Source organism: Rhinolophus ferrumequinum, chromosome 13 (genome assembly GCF_004115265.2).
Source record: "Rhinolophus ferrumequinum isolate MPI-CBG mRhiFer1 chromosome 13, mRhiFer1_v1.p, whole genome shotgun sequence".
Lineage (NCBI taxonomy): Eukaryota > Metazoa > Chordata > Mammalia > Chiroptera > Rhinolophidae > Rhinolophus > Rhinolophus ferrumequinum.
Window position 1 is genome coordinate 52,584,520 of NC_046296.1, and position 20,401 is coordinate 52,604,920.

The window sequence follows — 20,401 nt, forward strand, 5'->3', positions numbered from 1 at the left end:
ACTGCTTCAAAGTGTGTCTTAGTTGAGTGCGGGCAGACACGCAGAACCCCGTGGTGAAGTCTGGCCTTGGACTCAGCACACCTGGGCCTGACTCCTGCTCCCATCTGATCTCTGCCAGACCTAACTACTCTTAGCCTCTCTGCTCCTGTGGAAAATAACAAAAACGAGGAAAGGAATGTCTCATATGGGGCTTTGTATACAGTCGATACTCACTAACTATCTTTTCATTTGGGGAAGCTGGATAAGGGAAGTAGAAAGCAACAGGGAGACCAGGCTTCACTTCCTTTGTGTAACAAAGAAGGGGGATGGAAAGGAAGACAAAGAAGGGAAGGAAGGAAGGAAAGAGAGGGAAGGGAGAGAAAGTAGAATGGATGAATGAGTAAGTAAATAGACCAGCTTCCTGTCCTTGGGCAAGTTATCTAACCTCTGTGAGGCTTGGTTTCTTTACCTATAAAACGGAGATAGTAACACCTACCCTCATTTGGTTGTTTTGAGGATTAAAAAAAGACAGCATATAAAAAGTAGCTAGTATGGAATGTCAGTCATAGCTCAATTGAAGAGCAGCTATCACCATTGCCACCCACCCAGCACCCTATTTCTATTTGACGTCTAGTCTACTCTCCCACTCTACTGGCACTGTAGGTAAATACTATAGATGCATAAACAAAAGGTGATGTTTCTTCTCGTTTTCATTTTTAAAAGCACCAATAAATTAATTATACCATTAATAGAATTCAATGTCATCTTACCATGAGATGCTGTTTTTAACATTCCTGCTAAGAACTGTGGCATGAGCCAGTCCCCATGAGCTGGGGCAGGTTTGGGGCTAGTTCTGTTTACAGGCCTAAGCAAGAGGCAAACCAAATGTGCTTGTTTCTCTTGCAAGGCTGTGACCCCGAAACAGGAGTCTGCAGCCATTAGGAACCGAAACTGAGTCAGAAGCAAAAGTGACCTGCGCTGCTGTGATTTTCCTGCCTGTGGGAAAGCACGGACCAGGGCAAATAAGCAGGTCAGTGGGTTGTTTGTTCTCAAGTGCTGCCCAGAGCCTGAAGTCCTGCCCAGAGCTGGAGCAAGACCGTGTGTGTGTGTGTGTGTGTGTGTGTGTGTGTGTGTGCGTGTGTAGGGGGGACGGGGGGGGGGGAAATCCCACAGACACAGCTAATCTCTCATTTGTTAAGATCAGGATGACTCACCACTTTGTCCTCCTAGTAATCCAGACAGGGTCACTCTTCTAAAGGCCATATTCACTGGCAGGACTTTAACAGGGGCATTCTGACTTTTTAGAAAAAGGCCAAAGTCAACATCAGAAAACCCTTTTTCTAGTTTGTAGTAATAATAGCTACTATTTATCAAACATTTCTGTGTGCCAAGCACCCTACTTGGTGCTCTATGTACTTATTTAATTCTCACAACCCTGGGAGGCCAATATTATTTGTTCCCATTTTACAGATGAGGAGGACAAAACTCAGCGAGATTCAGTAAAGACCTGAACCGGAGCCTGCTCACCCAGCACGGCTCCCACCACAACGACCCTCCCTGCTCTTCCTTCGTCTGCATCTGGTGACCTCACGTTCCGAGCTTGGAATCGGTCATGGTGGGAGTATTTACACATTGGAAATTGGCAAACAGTACAAAGAAGGGCCCATTCCTTTTTTTCCCCCTCCTTTTTAAGTCACTGAAAAACTGCTTGTTAAATATTTACCAGCCAGTAAGTGGGCAGAGCCAGGATTCAAATATAAGTCTCCCTCCTCCTCAAGCTCATACTGTTTCTAGTTCATCCCAGAAGAAAATGGGCTCTCAAATACAGCACCCCCTGCCTGTAAGAAGTGGGTCCTCGGGAATCCAGCTGAGTGGCTATGCCTCCTCCCTGGGTCCCCCCAGGAGACTCCCTAATCAGATGTGGGTATTACTAGTAAATACATTTGAGTCCTCCTCCTTGCCTGTGCCGAGCTAAAGATTCACTGAAATTACAAAGGCTGAGTAAGCTGGAGACAGGATTTATGAGGTAATAATAATGTGCTTTCGTATATGGCACTTTTCATCTTCAAAGCATTTTACAGCCATTTACTAATTAGTTCTGGGCTGCACTCTGTGTGCAGTACAATGCTCGATGGCGGGCGGAACTAGCAAGATGTGTTTGAAAATAGACAGGTGACTGTCACCCATTTACAAGCACCACTTGCTTCTGTTGCTGTCGGGGGTAAAGATAAAAAATCTCACAAATGCTGGTTTTGAATCCCCAGCATTTGAAATATGAAGTTGCTGTTATCACCTTTTGTTGTTTGGTTCCCCCTCATAAAATCAGTCCAAACCCTCCCTCTGTGCTAAAGGGGCTGAAAAGTCTTTTTAAAAAATCACATTCTCTCGAGACACGCTCACAAGCTTATACATAGCACACCATCCTTTACTGGGAAAGAAAAAATAAGCCTCCGTTTACTAGGGAGATATACATAAGAAGTGACTGTGAATCTCCAGCCAGGAGCCTGGGATGAGTCCTGACCTGGCACTGGCTGGCTGGGGATCGTGGGTAACTCACTTAACCTCTCTCATCTTGTTTCCTCATCTGTGGAAAGGGGTGATCCTACTCACTTGCTTACTTCACAGGTCTGCTGCAGAGATGTGCTGAGACTGAGATAAAGTGTGTGACAGCACTTCCGAGTTACACGGTTACTTGCTTCACAGACGAGCAGGCAGGTCATTGGTGACCTGGCCAGCCCGAGCTATGTGGACCCCTAGAGGTTGGCAGGGGTAGGAAGGCCACTCCCAGATCACACTGCGCACTACTGACTGCTGTCACTGTCAACTGGCTATTTGAAATGCCAAGGGTCCAGGCTACATGACTTCATCCCATCCCACCACTGCCTCTGCTAGAACTGGAACTGGAAACCCACGCTGGGTCGGAAGCAAACCCTGACTCAGTCAACTCTTGGCTCTGAAGGCAGCAAGCCCAATCCATGCGACTTTGTGGCGGGGAGTGGTGGCCACATCAATCCTAAGTGCCAGTGTCATGGAGCAGAGTGGAGCTTGGCACACAGCTGCCCTGAAGTACAGTGGGCAGTCAGCTGGCTGAGGGGTCATGACAGCTTACGCAATAGAATCCATCACCTGGGAGTGTTAACAGATCCAAATGCCTAAGCCCCGGCTGGTGAGCCCGGATTCTGCAGGCCTGCAGTGGGGCCCAGAGCAGGTCTTTACAAAGTTCCTGGGATGAGCCGAGTCCTTGTATTATAGAGAAAAAGGATTTATTCAAGGTCACCCGCCAGCTAATGACAGAGCTGGGGTGTGGACACAGGACACTGTTCTGTTAAGGGAATCCCCAAGGTTTCAGGGCAGGGGGCAAAGTACCCACATGGAGAAAGATCCCAGCTGGGCAGCCGTCCAGCTGGTAGCCAAGCCAGGAATCTGTTGGAGCTGTGCTCCTGCCTCCTGAGCACATTCCTGGGTGCAGAGAGTGAAGGAAGGAGGGGTCTTCCTCTCTGGTCCCCACAAGGGCTCTGAGCTGGTTCTCCTCCAGGCTCTCATGGTAAAACGGGGCTCCAAGAGCTAGAAAGGGAACTGAGGGAACAGTGAGAGGCAGCGTTAAACCCTGTGTGGCCTTATGGCAGGTGGGGCCCGGCTTCACCTTCGACTGGGAAGGCAGGTGGGTTTACGGAAGAGCCCAGGCAGTGCAGGCCAGCTGCTTGTCTCACCTGTGTGTGCAGGGCCTGCTTCCCTATGGGGAAAGGCTTCAGGGTGGAATGATGCTAAACTGAACTGTAAATCTTGGAAAGCTATCAGGCTGGCTGTAGTCAATGGGAGTAGAAGTTAAGGAAGGTCACGTGATGGTCTGGACAGGCCTGGCTCCGAACTCCCAGATTCACTTCTCATTTTCTGGGGGTTTCTGTAGCTCTTGGGCCTTAGTTTTCTCCTCTGTACTAAGAGGAGAGGTGTTGGGGGTTGAAACAAAATGACTTCTGAGACCTTGTCCACCTCTGATAATCCATACATTTAGGAAAAACGGTATATTCCCCAGCTATTCCCGATGGCTGAGCCTAGGAATCACATATACGCCAGGAATAACCCACAAGCCCCTGTGTCTTCCAGGCATAACTCCCTCAGTGCGGCAAGACCCCAGCAGCTCTGCCATCAGCCTTGGGAGGGGTGAGGGGAGAAAGGGACCAAGTCACTGACGCATTCAGCAGGCTTTAATGACGGCCTCTTGGGTCAGGATGGGCTGTGCACACAGGGAGCTGGGGCGGGTGGGTGGGCGGGGTGCGGCCACCCAGTTGCTCCCGAGCTCCAGCCTGGGGCCTGGCTGACGCTGTGCAGATCAGTCAGATTCACTCAGGCAGTGCCTTTTCCAATGGAGTGCTGCCCCAGATGGGAAATGGGGGGTGTGTGGTGTGTACACACACACACACACACACACACACGTACGTAAGATACTAGTTTCAGGGGAAAAAAGCAAAGGGGGGTGGGTTTAATCTTAAAACTTAAAAGAGGTCTCAGAGACAAAGGCTTTGGAGTAAGGAAGGGTGTGTGCATTTATGATGTCTTACTTTCCCTGGAAAAATATTGCATCATGATTTGTGACTTTATTTCTTCCAACTGAGAAATATACAGAAGGAAACAAAGAGGGAGCAACCAGAGGAGAGGGACTCAAGGCTGGGTTCAGACAGGACGCACAAAGCTGCTGTGTGAGCGAAACACTGCCATGAAGACATTCCAAGTGGCTTCCAGGAAGCGGCCATATGTGCTGACACGCATGTGGACAGAGCAGTCTGGCTGGCCACCTCTCAAGACTGGTGTTTCCTAGAGCTTTCCACTGGCAAACGCTGCCTCCTGGAACTGAGGCACAAAGGTTTTGAAATAAGCCCTGGTGGGAAAGAGAAGGAGAAAAAAAATTGTGGTTAGCACAAACAACTCGAAAAAAGTGCAACTCAGAGCTTTCAACCTAACTCAGAACAGTTGTTATTTATTGTTCATGCATCTTGGATTGGATTTTCCTTCTTGCTGATGCAAAGCCTTCTGGATTTTTCCAAGGGAGGTACGCGCACCCCACTACTGTGCTGTCTCGCCTACGCAGACCCTCCTGGCTGCCAATTTCTATCAGACATCAGTACTCAGGTTCTGTCTGCAGTTTCCCAGGCCAAAAACGAGGGCCGGTCTAAGCTATAAGCCATAGAGTGACCAAGCCAACCACCTGGTCGTTTCGGTGATCTGAAATATCAAGAGGGTTGTACTTGTCACTCAGCTGGATCTCTGACTTCATGTAGACAAAGAAGATCTAATAAAAAGGATTTCTAAGTGATCCATGGTCTCCATTTATTTCCAAACATATATGTAGTTTGCTGTGCTGGAAAGAAAGCCGGGCTGGGTATCAAGAGAAACTTCTCTGGTCAGTCAGAGACTAGTGATAGGATCTGGGGCAGACCTTTTTGCTGTTTAGACTTTCTGGCACGCAGATTCGAATCCGTAGAAGCGGGCTCTACATTGTACATCAGGAGAAGGGCATGTGCTGGGCCCACTCTGTGCCGGGCACTGTATGAGGTACCAGGGGTGGAGGTGACCCAGATGTGGCACCTGCCATGCAGGAGATCTCAGTTTAGAGGAGGAGACAGACACCTATGTGATACCAACTGAGGTGGTGAGGGCACCTATGGAGGTGCCAGGAGGCACCAGTCTGGGGCAATTAGTGTGGGTAGAGGTAGAGAAGGCATCACGTGGGTTCTAGGCAAAAGACAGCAGGAGCAGAGGCTTGGGGACATGGGATGGCTTGCTGTGAGCTGGGAACTAAAAGCTCTGCTGGAAGATAAGGGGCGAGATGAAGTGGAGGGAGAGGAAGCTGCAGGGGTCGGGGTGGGCACCCCATGCCCTGGTCACCCAGGCCTGCCTCCTCCTCCCTCCTCTGCCACTGACTCCCATGAGATCAGAGTAGTCACACTTTCCTTAAGTGGCTCACCCAGAATCATGACATGAACGAGGGAGGGCCACCGAGAAGACCCAGGCCCCATACTGCAAAGACCTCACGCACCTTACCCACGGGGGCCTCCCAGAGTCCACTGTACTTAGGATTCGGTTCTAATAAGCTTGGCGCTCCAGGCTCCCAGGAGATTAGAACACCAACTAGAAGGAGCGGAGGCACGAACTCAAAGGCAGGGGGCAGACCTGCGGAAGCAGTCTGAGAACAGAGAACAGGTGCTCAGGAGTCGTGAAAACTCAAATGGGGATAGTTCAGTGTAGGGGTGAGCAGCCTCACACACCTCAGGGGGCCGGGGCCATGCCTGGAGCACAGCACAGTGCAGTGATGACACCAGCCTGCCCCAGCCCCACACCTAGTCCACTGAAGCCCCTTTTGAATTTCACCACTTTGCCCTGGCTGTGTCGGTCTGAGTGGCCCCTGAAACCTCTCTGCAGCACTTCAACATTGGCTCCTCGCTCTGGGGCTCTCTGTGCGCCATTACACATCCTCTCACCTCCTCTCTCTGTCCCTCCTTCCCCACTCCCAGAGGAACTCTCGTCTGGTCCCAAGTCTCCTCCGCCTTCCTTTCTACTCCCCTCAGGCACCGTGGGGTTACTCTCAGGCTTCCACCACCCTCAGCAGAAAATCACCCGATCTGAGTCTCCAGCCCTCATTTCTCTCCCAAACTTCTAGTTCCACACACATTCCCATCCACGGGCAGGACACTGTGACCTGGATGTGTCTCTGTCATTCAAACCAGTGTGTTTGTTCCAAACAACGTGTTCCTCATCATTAGGTATTTCAAAGTGCCGTGACCCGTTTGTACTTCTGCGACAGAACCCTGCTGTTTCCACTTCTCCCCAAACTCCTGTGGTGAATTCATCCTGCAGGTTCTTCCTCTTCCTCCCTCTCATCCCTCTCTCCTTCCTGACACGCACTGGCACTCCATCTTGTTACCTTTCAATACAACTGCTGCAGAAGCCGGTTTCTCCCCTGACCACTAGGTTTACTTCCCCTTTCTGCTTCAGCTAGATAAATTCTCTCAGAGTGGGGGTCTCTGTCACTACCCCAACTCAGGCTCTTCATATTCCCTAACTCTCGGCCTGGCACTCTGATTTTCACTCTCTGGCTCCACAACACATTAAAAAATTTGCCCTTTACCTCCATTACATTTTTGGGATTGTGGGACCCCTCTCCCCTCCAGTTTGAGAAGCTAAGCTAAGGATGGTATCCCAGAAAAACTGCAGGTTCCCCACTGCCATGTTACAGGCATCTTGCAGGGTCCAGGATGTGAGCTCCCCCACCCCCGACAATTCGGCCACTTGCTTTTCCTCACATATATGGTTTTCCATCTCTGGGCCTTATTCATGCTCAGGTCAAATACCCTTGCTCCCATCAAGCCTTCCCTGGTCACTAGAGGTTCTCTCCCTGCACGTAGACATTCTTGGGGCTTCTTCCAGGCATCTGGCACATGTGGGCACATCTTGCTTGCTGGGCTGCACTGCCAGCTCTGGAGCAGCGAGCACGCCCCCGTCTCAATGAACCCACAGACCCCACAGAGAGCACTCAGCGAGGCCTCTGTGGCTGTAACTAATTTCTGATGGCCCCCGGTTTGCAGGAAGCAGTTAAGGCATGTCCATTACACGCTGTTGAAGAAGGTGAGAAAGCAACCCCAGAAAGCGGACAAATGTAGTATTTTGGTACTGAAGAAAATGCAGTCCATTCTCACACTTTACGTAAATTATGGCAACAATTAGTGAGAAAGAAAGATAGAGACCCTTCTTCATACACATCTTGCTAACACGCTCCCGAGCCAGCCGAACCGTCACCTTCTCTGAGACTTAACGACTTAAGGCCTTTCCCACCCACTGCACCATGCCACAACCGTCCTTATGGAAAGGGGGGGCCATGATGAGGCAGAACGTGTCCTAGACCTAGGGGGAGAGGCCCCGAGCTCTGTTTCCTCGTGGTGAGGACGGGGGATAAGCCCACCCTGATGTGACGCGCACAAGAGAAAACGTGAAGGAGGAAAGAGCAGTTTAGTTTTTCCTTGGAAACTTCTGAGGAAAGGGCTGCAACAGTGCAAGCTCCTGAGACCAGAAGGTCTTGGCAAGAGGGAACGTGCCTTACAGCAGGCTCTTTCCTCCTTCAGAAAGTTCTGAAGTTTCCTGTCCTGTCCTGGGCTTTCCCTGCCAGGGCAAACTGCGTGCGGCCGGAGGGGAAGCAGGGTGGAGAAGGGCTATTTAAAGGCATGATGCTACCAGCTGTTGTCAGTGAGCGCTTCTCAGCCGTCCTCCTGAAGTCAGATGGGGGGCGGCGGGACGGGAAAATGACAACAGCCTCCCACCCGTGTACAGATTTTTTTACAGCACTGTCTTCATTTAGTTCACATTTTTATTGGAGAAAATGGAGAGCTGCCCAGAGTATATCTTGCCATTGGCGCTAGTTATTTGTCACCTTTTAAAAAACTCTTTTACCCAAAGACAAAGTGTTGGTAAGCTTTAGAAGTGTGTGTTACAGTCGGGGAGGGAAGGTCTCCTCACCTCCCCATTAACTGGCCAAGACGGTCGGCTGGCAGGGAGAGGGGCCCTGAGGCACTCACACTCCTCCCTCTGGTCACACTGGAGGGAGTTTATTTTTAGACCAAATTGGAGCTCAATATGCCCTAGGACAAAGTAAGGTTCTGACCCTCCCCACTGATCTCAGTCCTTTGCTCCAGGTTTTATAAAATCACAACTCAGTCCAATCCCAGAGTCTCAAGCTGGAAGAATAAAACTAAAAGAACTGAGCCCAGGCCGAGGCCGGGTAGGTTACCCATGCATTGGAGAGCTGGCTCCTGGCCCAAGGCCTCAGCTCACAGGTGCCGCAGTGGGCGGAGTAGACAGACTCCTTGGAGCAGAAGTCAGGGACTGAGGGGCCCAGTGGGGCTACTCTTCTGGATCTTGGATCCAGGAGTAAATCTCTTCCCTTCCCTGGGCGCGTCTATAAAGCAGGGAGCCCAGCCTGATGAACTCCAGGGCCCTGTGGGCTGCAGGATGTGAAGGACGCGCGGTGTAGTGTGGGCTCTGGAGCCAGCCAGCGCTGGGCTCAAGGCCGGGCCCTGCTCCTTACTGGCTGTATCACCTGGGCAAGTGACTCACCTCTTTAGTTTTAGTTTCTTCAACTATAAAGGGAAATAATAATGCCCACTTTAAAGCGCAATCCTCGTGAGGATTAAATGAGACGGTCCAAGTAAGCAGTTGGCCCAGTGCTTGGCATACTAGATGATCAACAGATGCCAACTGTTACCACGGGACCAAGCTGGGTCTGAGAGGGAGAGGCTCTGAGTCTGTGGGGACAGCTGGACCCTGGGTGGAAAGAGAGGCCCCAGGGTCGTTGCCTTCAGTTCATTCTTTCCTCTGTGGCTTCCTGGATCACTTCTCACTTACATGGAGTTGGCAGCTGGAGGCACAGAGATGGCCAGCCTCAGGGATGGGCACTCAGCCAAAGTCATTGGGACCCTATGCATCTCTCGAAATCCAGTTCAGAGCTGCTAGTGGCATTACTTGTGGAATCTAAGGATGAGCTCCGCAGTGAGCGGCACCTGCCCGCCCTGGCTGTCTTCTGCCCAAGCCCACTGGTGTGCTCCAGGGTGCGGATCTGGTCAAAGGCTCGGTCAGGGCGCAGGCAGAAGCTGTGGAGTGCAGGGACACTTAAGAAGCATGGGGCTCTGACTGCTCATGGCGGGTACTGAAATTGGCCGCAAACGGATCTTTTTCTGTTCAGGATGGCATGTATCATAAAGGGGAGGCCGTGGGGGAAGCACAAAGAGCATTGACCCATGAGACGGAAAACGGGTTCTAGTCCAGAACCCAGCTTGTTTTCTCATGGGGAACTCGGACCCAGTTTCTTCACCTGTAACATGAAGGCTTATACTTGATGATTTCTAAGTGCCACCCAGTTGTGGTTCTGAGATATCGATGTGACCTTCACTAAGTCACTTGACCTGTTTGTGTCTTGAGTCTTCATCTGTTGAATTAGGGCACTAGCCAAACCCAGGGCCCATTGCATCATAGGTAGTAGCGGTGAGGGGGGGCGGGGGTGCGGTGAGGGGTGCGGGGGGGGGGGGGGGGGGGCCCGGCGGTGCGGTGGGGGGGGCGGCGGCGCTGTGGGGGGGCGGGGGCGCGGCGAGGGGCGGGGGCGCGGTAGCGGGGCGGGGGTGCGGGGCGGGGGTGCGGGGCGGGGGGTGTAGTTGTTATCTGAGAGACTTTCTCACAAACCAGACAGGGGTAAGGATGACCACTGCACAGCTCTGAGTAGATGTTTACGGCACCGCAGAAAGTTCTGAGAGGGATGGAAGGTCTCTTCCCCTGCCCTCCCACCAAAGGGAGGTCCAGGAGCCCACAGTAAGTTGTCAGGAGAAACAAGATACGCAACAATCTCTGTGTTCTGCGGAAGGGGCTCTGGGGCACTGAAGAGAGTTAGGAAAGGAAGCCATCAGGAACATCCTCAGAGGCCGTTAGAGATCTTTGTCCAACATGGCCTCCTCAACAGGGGTTTTCCCTATTGGAATTACAGTTTTTCTTTATTTGATGGATATTTTCAAATGAATGAAATCAGTATCTGAAAATCTGAATCAATACAGCTCTAAGAAAGTGAAAACAGAACCAGAGACTACAAAGCCCAGGGAGGTTGGGAGTCTGGGGAAAGGGAAGGAACCACATAGGGCGGCTTCAGTGCGCAAAGCTGGTGCTCACACCGGCTCATTCTGTCCACTATGGCAGGAGCCATGCTTCCATTTCGTAGGTGAGAAAACAAGCTTCGTGAGTTTAGTTAAGACACCTGCCCAGGGTCACCCTGATCCTAGTGCCACTGGAGCATGTCTTCCCACTGGGGCATGACCAGGTAGAGGGGGACCCTGCTGCCTTTAAGCTCATTTACTTAGGACATGTTATTTTGCAAGAGCCTAAACAATTGTTTTCTTCCAAAACAGGACCCAAAGTAGACTTTTTCTGGAATTCAAAAATTTTTTTTTCTTTGGGCAATCATAAGATGAGCCTTATGCTGTGTGCCAGAGTCAGGCCAACGTGGTGGTGGGGTGGGGCGGGGTGGGAGAAGTGGTTCAGGGACACGACCCTCGTTTTCAGGAAATCAAGAACACATAAATCAAGTCAGAATTCATTTTGGCAAATATAGGCAAGTTCCAAAACATCTAAGGCTCATTTCTTTTTCCAGTTTTCTTCTGCAGCTGTGACTTCAACTGGCACATGTTTTCAATCAGTCATATGAAAACCGATTGTGGTCTGAAAATCAAGGCAGTCCTGTAAATAGTGTGAGACAAGTCCCGCTAATCGTTCCTCATGGCCTTGCCTTGCCCTCATTGTCCTGAACGGCCACTGTAAATACTGACTCATGTGGGGTTACTCTCCCTGTGTCAAAGGGGTCATTCTTATAATAGGATCTCTACAAAGAGACTGGTTCTACTTCAGTGCCCTTCACCTCAAACACCCCAAGTCCCCTGTAAGGACTGGCCTTCCAACTCTGGGTGCCTTGGTGAGCAAGTAACTGGCATGATGGGAGCCTATTTTGTAGCTGTGCCATGGGCGATGTCAGCCTAGCTCTCCAGTGTGGGCTACAGGAACAAACAAGTGGTTGTAACTGGTTCACGTACACAGTCTCCCTAAATGCACCAACCCTTGAGCAGGCCCAGTTCATTTTTAGGGGGTACAAACTTGCAAAACAAGAAAATTAACACACTTGAGATGCAAAGGCTTGATATCATACTGAGAACAAAATATCCCAAGCTCACAGTGTTAGGCAGCAGCTCTTGCCCTCAGCTGGAATCAATCTCCCCTGTGCTGGATTTCATGGTACACAGGGCCTCCAACCTCAGGCCCAGCCATGGTCTGCTGAGTCTGAGATGCTGAGATTGGTGTCTAGACTATGTTTTACACAGCTCGGGCTCCTTGCCTGTGAGACAGCCGAGACTGTAGTCTAGTATGTGTTGAATTAAATCAAAAGCTATTTAGACGGACTTCGACAACCAACTGGGATCTATTTCTAGACATCAAAGTATTGGGATGAAATCTCTAAATCATAGGGTATTTTTAAACGCTCACTAAAATGATCAAAATTACCTAGTCGTTCTCTCTCCTTCTGAGGCACTCTGAGGAGGTCTTCTGGAGCTTGGCCAGTTCCTTTGGGCTAGAGCAGCTTGCAGCCAGCTTCTGCAACTGCAAGGGCCAGGCCTTGCTCCCAGTGGCTGCTGACATCTGCTCCCTGGGCATCCCCTGGTGCAGTATATGAGAAGGAGCAGGAGGACAGGAGAGGGCCAGGTGCCAAATGAGAGTCCTCACGGGCTCCTGTGGCTCCCCTAGTTACAGGGCTACCTTCTTCCTCTGGGATCCATCTCTGTGCTCATGGCGATCATATCCCAACTATGCTCCCACACCCCTCTGGACGCTCCCTGATGGCTGCACCCGTTGTCATATTCATCCATCTTTCAATCCAAGCTTCAAGTATAGTGCCCAACACAGAGACCCTCAATAAATATTTCTCAAATGAATGTCAACATTTGGCTAATTTAAAGACATATTTTAGAATTATAGGATTTGGTAACACAAAGAAACCTCAGAGGTTGTATCTGGACTAATGATTACAGGGAAGGGAAAACTGAGGGCCAGAAAAGTGGATGGTCCCCTCAATATGGCATACGATAATGACAGCTGTTAGCACAGGCCTCTGGGAGCCGCTTGAATTTGGAGGTGGTTCATCCTTAGTGCCCCATGGTGCTCACCTTCCTTAGGGCCTCACAGCAGGTAAATGTCAGTTTGGTGCGTGAATGCCCCCAGGGGCTGCCCCAAGTCCCCAGAGCTAGTAAGCCAAGTCTGAGCCAGTCCTCACTGTCTCCTTACTCTCAGGCTGCTGCTGTTTCCACCACGAACCTACCAGATGGGAGGCTGGGAGGATGGGTGGCAGTGTGGCCACTGAGAAAGGCTGGGCCCCGGGGTGGGGGTTGGCTGAGATGATGGGGTACACACACCTCATTGGGCTGAGGCTCAGGCCAGACAGTGGGTGCGGGGGCGCTAAGGAATGTGGTGCTGCCTGAGGCCTGGGACTCGTCTTGTCTCCCCATCTGCACCTGCCTGGTGTGCCTCAGGTGGCAGGTGCTTTGGCAGCAGGCACTTCAAGTCCTCTGCTCCGTCCGCAGCCCACCTGCCCTGGATGACTGGGGAGATGGTCACCTGTCTGATGGCGGTGAGTCACCTCCAAGATCACAGATGACCTTCCCCTTCTTAGTCAGCGAAAGGGGAAAAACCAAAGGATGGACTTCAAAGAGGAAGTGCTCAGGGTCGCAGCGGAGCTGACCACATGGAGTGCAGGTCCTGGCCAGTGTAGGTACAGGCCCCAAGCCACACAGGTCCCGGCGGAGATGGTGCCCCAAAGCTTCCGCTCAGCACTGCCAGGCATCAGCCTCCACAGGAAAGTGCCAACCCCCAAAGACCTGAGAGAACATGTAGGAGATCAGCTCTTGGGCCATAAAACAATCTCCTCCCCAGAGAGTCTCTCTCTGGGGCTTTTAACTATTGTTTGCCTGGCTGTAGACTTGGTTTCTCCCACTGGACTCAGCATCTAGAGGCTGCAACTCATGCCATGCACAGCTGCTCGGGCCTAGGCTTAAAAGGCTGCCTGCTGCCTTTTAAGCACAGCGTTCGGTCACTCCAGCATCCTGGCTATCCACCCTCCTCGCTGGGTGTTTCATAGTTACCCCTGAAGAGCTAGGGGAGGGGCAGCAAGGATGGCCCTGGTCCCTCTTCTTTTCACGAGAATCCCCCCGCCTGGCAGCTGAAATAATCTCCCCAGACGCCAGGCTCCCTGAGCTTACAGGTGGAAAAGCAGCAATTCCATATAAAGAAAGTATTCACAACAGGAGAGGATGCCAGAGGCCTACCCTTCCTGCTCGGCTGGCACGTGGGGAAGTGCCACAGCAGGATGGCAGGAGGAGGCAGAACTTTCGGCAGGTGGAGGGTCTCAGGGGTCCTCTCGATCATGCTGTGGTGCACTGCAGAGGGTGCGAGGGGCACAGGAGGAGGAGCTCACCTGCCCGGTGGGTCGGAACGAGCCCAGGGCCCCGCGCATGCTGTGGACAGGTAGCTCTGTGGCCCCTTGTGCCAGTTACAGAGAGGGCGGGTGGGAAGGAAGGACAGAAAGGGAGAACAGAGATACCATGTGCATAAATGATATCCACACAGGGTATCAAACAGGCGTGTTCATATGATCAGTGGAATCCATTAGTGGGTCCTGACCAGCATTAAAATAAAGTTAAATAAAAGCAGAGTGACCACACGTGGCAAGGAGGAACATTTTTTTGTGAAACTTGTTTCAGTTGTATATACACTGGATTAGGATATAAAATAAATGTCTTCCTGTGGCCTGTGGCAAAAGTCTAGAAGCCAGGAGAATAAAGGAAGGGAGGTGCCTACTACGTGCCAGACATCGTGCTGTTGTTTTCATTTATATTATTTTACATTTACTCTTCCTAATGGGCCTGCTACCAGGTAGGTATTATTATCTCCCTTTTTGCCAATGAGGAATTTACGATTCAGAGATGTCAAGGAACTTTTCTAAGACCACACATCGAATAGGTGGCAATGCTCCTGAATCCAGAGCAGCCTGACGTCAGAGTGCACCTGCTCTCTACACCAAGACTTCCAGCGGAACGGGCACTGGCCACTCGGCAGGAGTCTAGAGCTCCGCCTCTAGCTCTGCTGCATGACACTGAATCACTCCTCCATTTCCTCATCTGTGCAGTGAGGGTGGGAGGTGGATGACAGCTCACGTTTTTTTGATTTGGTGGTGATCTTCCCCTTCTCAGCTATATTTTAGTCTTCTCCATTAAAATTGGAATTGCCAGCAGCCCAGTAATGATTTCGAGAGCTAGTTACTACCAATTCCCATTACACCTACATTTGTTCTTAGGGATCCCCCTAAATGGCCCGCCCCCTGCAGGTTTGTGTGTGCCAAGGTACTGACTGGTATCTTTACCCCTCATCTAGGGACCTGCATTGGGCTTTTCAGTAGAATCCTGACTGATCACAAGGGACAAAGGGAAGAACTTGACTTCCCTCTTGCTTGGCCATCCCCGTCTGGTGCCTGGAAGGCCTAATGCAGCCTAGAAGCATGAGGCGTACTCTGAGCATCTGGTGGATTACAAGGGCACATGCAATCCACCAGGTGCACATGGAGGCACCGAAAATGTTCTCTACATAAGGAGCCCCAGAAGAGCAAGGGATACCCAGAAGGTTCCTCTAACACAAAGTCCTTTGACATCTTCAAACTCTGCAGGGTGCTGAGAAGTACTGTGTCTGTAAAGTGCGATAAGATGGGAGGCATTGTTATCCTGACAAGATGTGGACTAGAAATGGGGAGGCCTGAGTTGTGATCCCAGCTCAGCTTCTCACTTGCTATTCGACCGTGGATAAGCGCCTTACCTCTCTATGTCCCAGATGCCTCATCTGTAAAGTGAAGGGATGGCTTCTGAGTTCACTTCCAGGTCTAATACACTATTCACTATTCTGGTTATTGCTTTGGTATCAATCCAACCACTTTAGCCACAGAGAGTGTAAGTGGAGGCAGTAATTAACAAATGACCTCTCCCTGTGCTTTGCTAGAGGGGTTCCCTTAAGAGCCTTAATAAGCAAGGCCAGAGGCATTAAACATGTCTGAGGTTTCTATATATCTCCCCTTTGTCTCCCCATCTGACTTAGGAGCCCCAGAACAGATGGCCAGCATCCATCCTGCCCATCTTCCTTGCATCCTTCGGACCAGCAGACAACCAAACACTCATCATTCATGGTTAGTTCCTGTGCTAGTAAAGGGTTGGTTCCTGCAGGGGTCGAAGAATGAATGCGAGCAGGGCCCTGGCCTTCAGGGGGATACCCTTCTGGGGGCTGCACCTCAGTGCCACTTGAGACCCATAGCAGAGAGCTCATGCTAACCCTGGGCGGGAGACAGTGGCTTCACTTTCAGTCATGGGCCAAGCCTTCCTTGGCCTTCTCACTGCTATTGCTCTGGAATGACCAGAGCAAACCTTCTGCCTGGGATGCACTTTCTTTTCTGCTCAGAGCTACACCAGGGCATTATCCAGCTGGCCAGACGTCTAGCACCTTTAATGACAATAATAATAATTTGCATTTATACAAGGTCTTTTATCCGGGGATCTTAAAGTACATCACAAACAATAATTAATTCCCCTTGGCAACTCTGGGAGCCAGCTAAGTAGGAGTCCCTCTACTTTGCAGATAAAGGGTACTTTCCTGAATCATGCAACATGTTGGGGGACTCACTACCGAAAACCTACCCACCCTCAAGGCCTGGCATGAGTATCAGGCCCTCCACAGAGCCTGCCACCGCCAATCCCAGCCCACAGCCATTTGTCCTGCCTCTGAAGCTCCATAGCACAAACTGCTGAGCCACTCATTTGCAGCTAATCAGAGGCACACAGTTGGGAGTGATCGTAGATCTTGTCCAAGGCAGGACCTGCCCTAATAGCACTTTTGAGGGGTGACCCTCCAGTGTCTGCCTGAACACCTTTCGTGAGGGCATTTCTATAGTTACAATGTTCTTCCTTCTGAACGGAAATCTGGCCCCTGGAAACTCCCAGCCATGGGTCTTAGTTTTGCCTTCTGGGACAAACAATCCTACCTAAGTTGTCTGGGGTTGCTGGTTGGTCTCTTGTGTACACATTCTCTACTTCTGTGGTCAGCCTCGGGTGGAGCTTTTGCCGAGGTTCAGTGGGGCCTTGGGAACTGAATGGTGAGGGCAGCTGCGGCCTCTGCCATGTGCTCTGGACCCCAAGGCCAGGCTGCTTTTCTGAGCGTTGTGGGCAGGAGTCCCTGGGTGTTGCTGGCTCTGGAGCCCTGGGTCCACTCAGCTTTAAATGTAGCTCTTTAGATCCGTGCCCTTTCTGGTGTAAACACCAGAGGCTTCCATGCTCATTTCTGGGGGCTGTACCTCAGTGCCACAGAAATACCCCAATTTCCTGCTGAATGACTGACTGACTAAATGAATGAATGCTCTTCTTTCCTAAATCTGTTAAGTCCAGGCAACTACTGCCAATTAAAGGGACTGGTTTTTGGAGACCAAGCCAGATAATAACTTCTTTAGCTCTTCTTTTCTCTTTTTCTACCCTTCTTTATTAGAATAAATACTAGGTGCTAAATTTGAGAAAAGGATGCATTGATGCTGAGCTGAAAACCAACATAAAGACAAGAGCTGCATGATCGTCTTTTTCTCCAAGAAGTTAGAGGCAAGGAAGACCGCAGGGTGGGGTGGGGGCAGCGGGGCAGATAAAATCCCTTAAAAATTTATTTCAAGAAACTAGGTCTTCTGTGGAAACCAACGATTCCCTCCAGTGATTTGGGATCCTTGCTGGTAGCTTTATGCCTGAAAAGACACCGCCCTCCCTCTGCCAAGAGTCCACTGTTTGGATGAGATTTTTCTCACAGTGGCTGACCATGGAAGGAATTTCGAGTGTGCATCAAAGGCTGTTGATCTGCTACAACCTGCACTCTTGTGAGCATGAGGTTTGGCTTGTGGTGATGGAGCCTCATTCTGCTTTGATTTCACACCATACCCGCTTTCTTGGCCTAGAATCAGGGGTGATCATTTTGGGCTTGGATTTGGCCTGGGTCAGGGATCTGGGGGATCCTTGGGAGAAGAATAATGGATTAGAGGTGGAGCCCGCTACTATCATTCTGTGGCAAGGAGAACACACTGCAGCCATTGCTACTGTATTCAGAGGGAAGGACACGGATGTGGGAGTCAGAGACAACTGAACTCAGATACGGCTCTGTCATTTAGAGACTATGTGTCTCCGGAAGTGATTCCCTCAGTCTCCATGTGTTTCTCTCCAGGGGCCCATAGGACTTGCGTGGTGGTCGTGAGTCACCAGGGCTATGCACATGGTAAGAACTCCAACCGTGTTGCTTTTATTTTCTTCCACCCTCCACTTCCCTGACACAGCCACATAAACATACTCTGAGGAACTCCTGTCACATTAATTCAACAAACATTTATTGAATAGCTCCTGTTTATGAGGGGGCCTGGAACACCTGGGACCACTGCCTAAAGTACCTGTACCTAGTGAGCATTCAGTAGTTGTTGCATGAGTAAATAAACTAACTTCATACTTAATATTTTGTAGTTTATAATGTGCTTTTACAACTACCTCATTTTAATCCAAGTAACAATCCTGTGTATGAAATAGAGGCGCGCAGTAAAGGCAGAGTGGGATCTGGATACAAGCCGGTGCCCAGCGTCAGCACACTGCCAGCCCTGGAGGGTCTTCTGTGCTTTCTATGGCCACAGGCTTGGAACAGGCAGGGCACGGCTCTGGGGTATCCATGTGCCACTAGGAAGCCCCGCTGGGGGCTGCCCCCAACCCCATGTCTGGCCATAGCATCTGTAGCTAAAAGTGAGGGGCATTATCAGGAGCTCGCTGATTCAGAGTAATGAGGTTTTAAAACCGGAAACATTTGTTAATTGGGAGATCTCTCTCTCTCAGACCATGGGCCCCGGGCCTCACGCTAGCATACAGGGCTATTCCCGGTGTCGACTCCACTGGGGTCTCATCAGCCTTCCCCATGGGGTGCAGCGGCACCTACGCCCACATACGGCCCTCCATCCTCCCTATCGCATCTTTCTGGGGCACAGAGAGAAGTGCTCTTATCCACAGGGCTCTAACCGCTCCTTAGCATGGTGCTCTGCACCTTTTAGGGCTCAAAACAGTGACAATCTACACTCCCTCCCGTTCCCAGTCGCCTTTCAGAACCAAGAAAAGAGACAGGAAGTAGGTACTGAGTCCTGGGCTACTGTGGGCTCCCAGGCTTACTCTTTCTAATCCTCTGGCCTCTGAACCGATGGGAACCGCTGATAGAGGCACAATGAAAAGGGTGGGTTAGGAGTCTTTCAAACTTTGCCCACATGGCTGGCTCAAATACAATTTCCAATGTGAGTGGAGAGGTGGAAATCAGATCTGACCACAAGGCTGTCTCACCCATGGGGAGTCCACAAAGCCTTCTCAAAACACTCTGACGACACACCCTGCAGAGGAGGGTGTCCCGGCAGAATGTCGTCACTGCACACACTGGGCAGCGTGTAACCCAATGCCTCGGGAGTGAGGTCAGTTCCCAACACTGTGAGCTTGTCTATTCTGGACCTCTTAACACATTTCTTTGTGCAGCTAACATGTTACCTTTGAGATACAACTGTGTGGAAAATCATGTGCATTTCCTAAGCGGAGCCAGTTTTAGGTCAGAAGCTGGCAGAGCAGAGCCAGGACCTAAACTAGATCAGGGCCTCCAATGCCTGCTGGGCGAGGACCACGGCTTTGTGCTCCCGGCCATGGGGCACCCGTCTTCCAGCTCCGAGGCTCTGAGTACCCCCCCCACCCTTGTCCCCCCCCCCCGCCCCCGCACTGCAGCACTGCTGATGTGGACCAGCCTTGGCAGCTGTGGTCTCAAACACCAAGGCCAAGCAGAGCTGACCTGCTGTTGGCTGGCAAGGCCCCTGTGGGAGGAACCTGCAGACGCCTAAGATACCAGCTATCAGGAGTGGCTGCTCCATTTGGGAGTGCAGTTCCTGCCCTGCACAAAGGTGTCAGGCCTTGGGAGCACGTGGGGGCTGAAACCCAGCCCCTGCTCCACTCTCTAAGCTGTGTGCTCTCCCAGGCCCATATGCCCAGAGAAAGGGGCATGTTTTTCTTACCCAAAGCTATTAGTCGATCTCTGCACCAACCCAAAGGGGGCGCCTTTTTCTAGTTGGTACAAAAGTTCTTTATAGGCCTGGTAAGGGGACTATTCAATTCTATGGCTTGGATTCCCTTTAATGCATCTGGAACATGAGCCTGGGATGCATGTCCCTGGGATGCAGATTTTATAAATTATAATCTTTGGACTGGCATTGGGTAAGAAGATTAGAAAGATTAGTTTTTTCCTAGTCTCTGCATTTTTAAGGCACCTTCAGGACCCATTCCTGTTTTTCTCACTACAGCCACGTTGAGCTGTTCCTGCCCATGCTCAGACTTGGAGATGAAGTAACAGAGACAGACAGACGGGGTGGGTGGGTTTGGGCAGCTACACAGGTCCTCACTTGGCTCCTTTCCTGGCATGGTTATCACGCAGACAAATCAGAGCTCTCTTCCATGGAGGTTCCAATAGGTGTCCCATCTTGAACCACGCCACTGAATGCAGTCAGACCTACATAGCCAGGGTGCCTTTTTTCCAAAACTGGTAAGACACCATGGATACAGAGCCAGCAGACCAATAAACAAATACAAACATAGCAAAATCAACTCTCAAAATACAGCAAAATGAGCCTCCACCCTTTGTTGATTTCAACAATCTGAAAGCATGTTTTGTATTGTAACTACTACAGGGAAGAGACAAGCTCCCTTATTGGTTACTGCAGGAGCTCTGGTTG

The 20,401-nt window shown here is 50.8% G+C and overlaps 1 protein-coding gene across 1 annotated transcript in view; it reads right to left on the minus strand.

Moving 5' to 3' along the window:
• Positions 1-4,425: 4,425 nt before the first annotated feature.
• The window catches only part of BABAM2 (BRISC and BRCA1 A complex member 2), a 364,621-nt gene continuing 348,645 nt past the window's right edge, over positions 4,426-20,401 (minus strand). Inside the window, exon 12 of the mRNA XM_033125481.1 lies at positions 4,426-4,855. Within this exon, the coding sequence (XP_032981372.1) occupies positions 4,792-4,855 (64 nt within the window). The 3' untranslated portion in view covers positions 4,426-4,791. The remainder of the gene's footprint in view (positions 4,856-20,401) is intronic.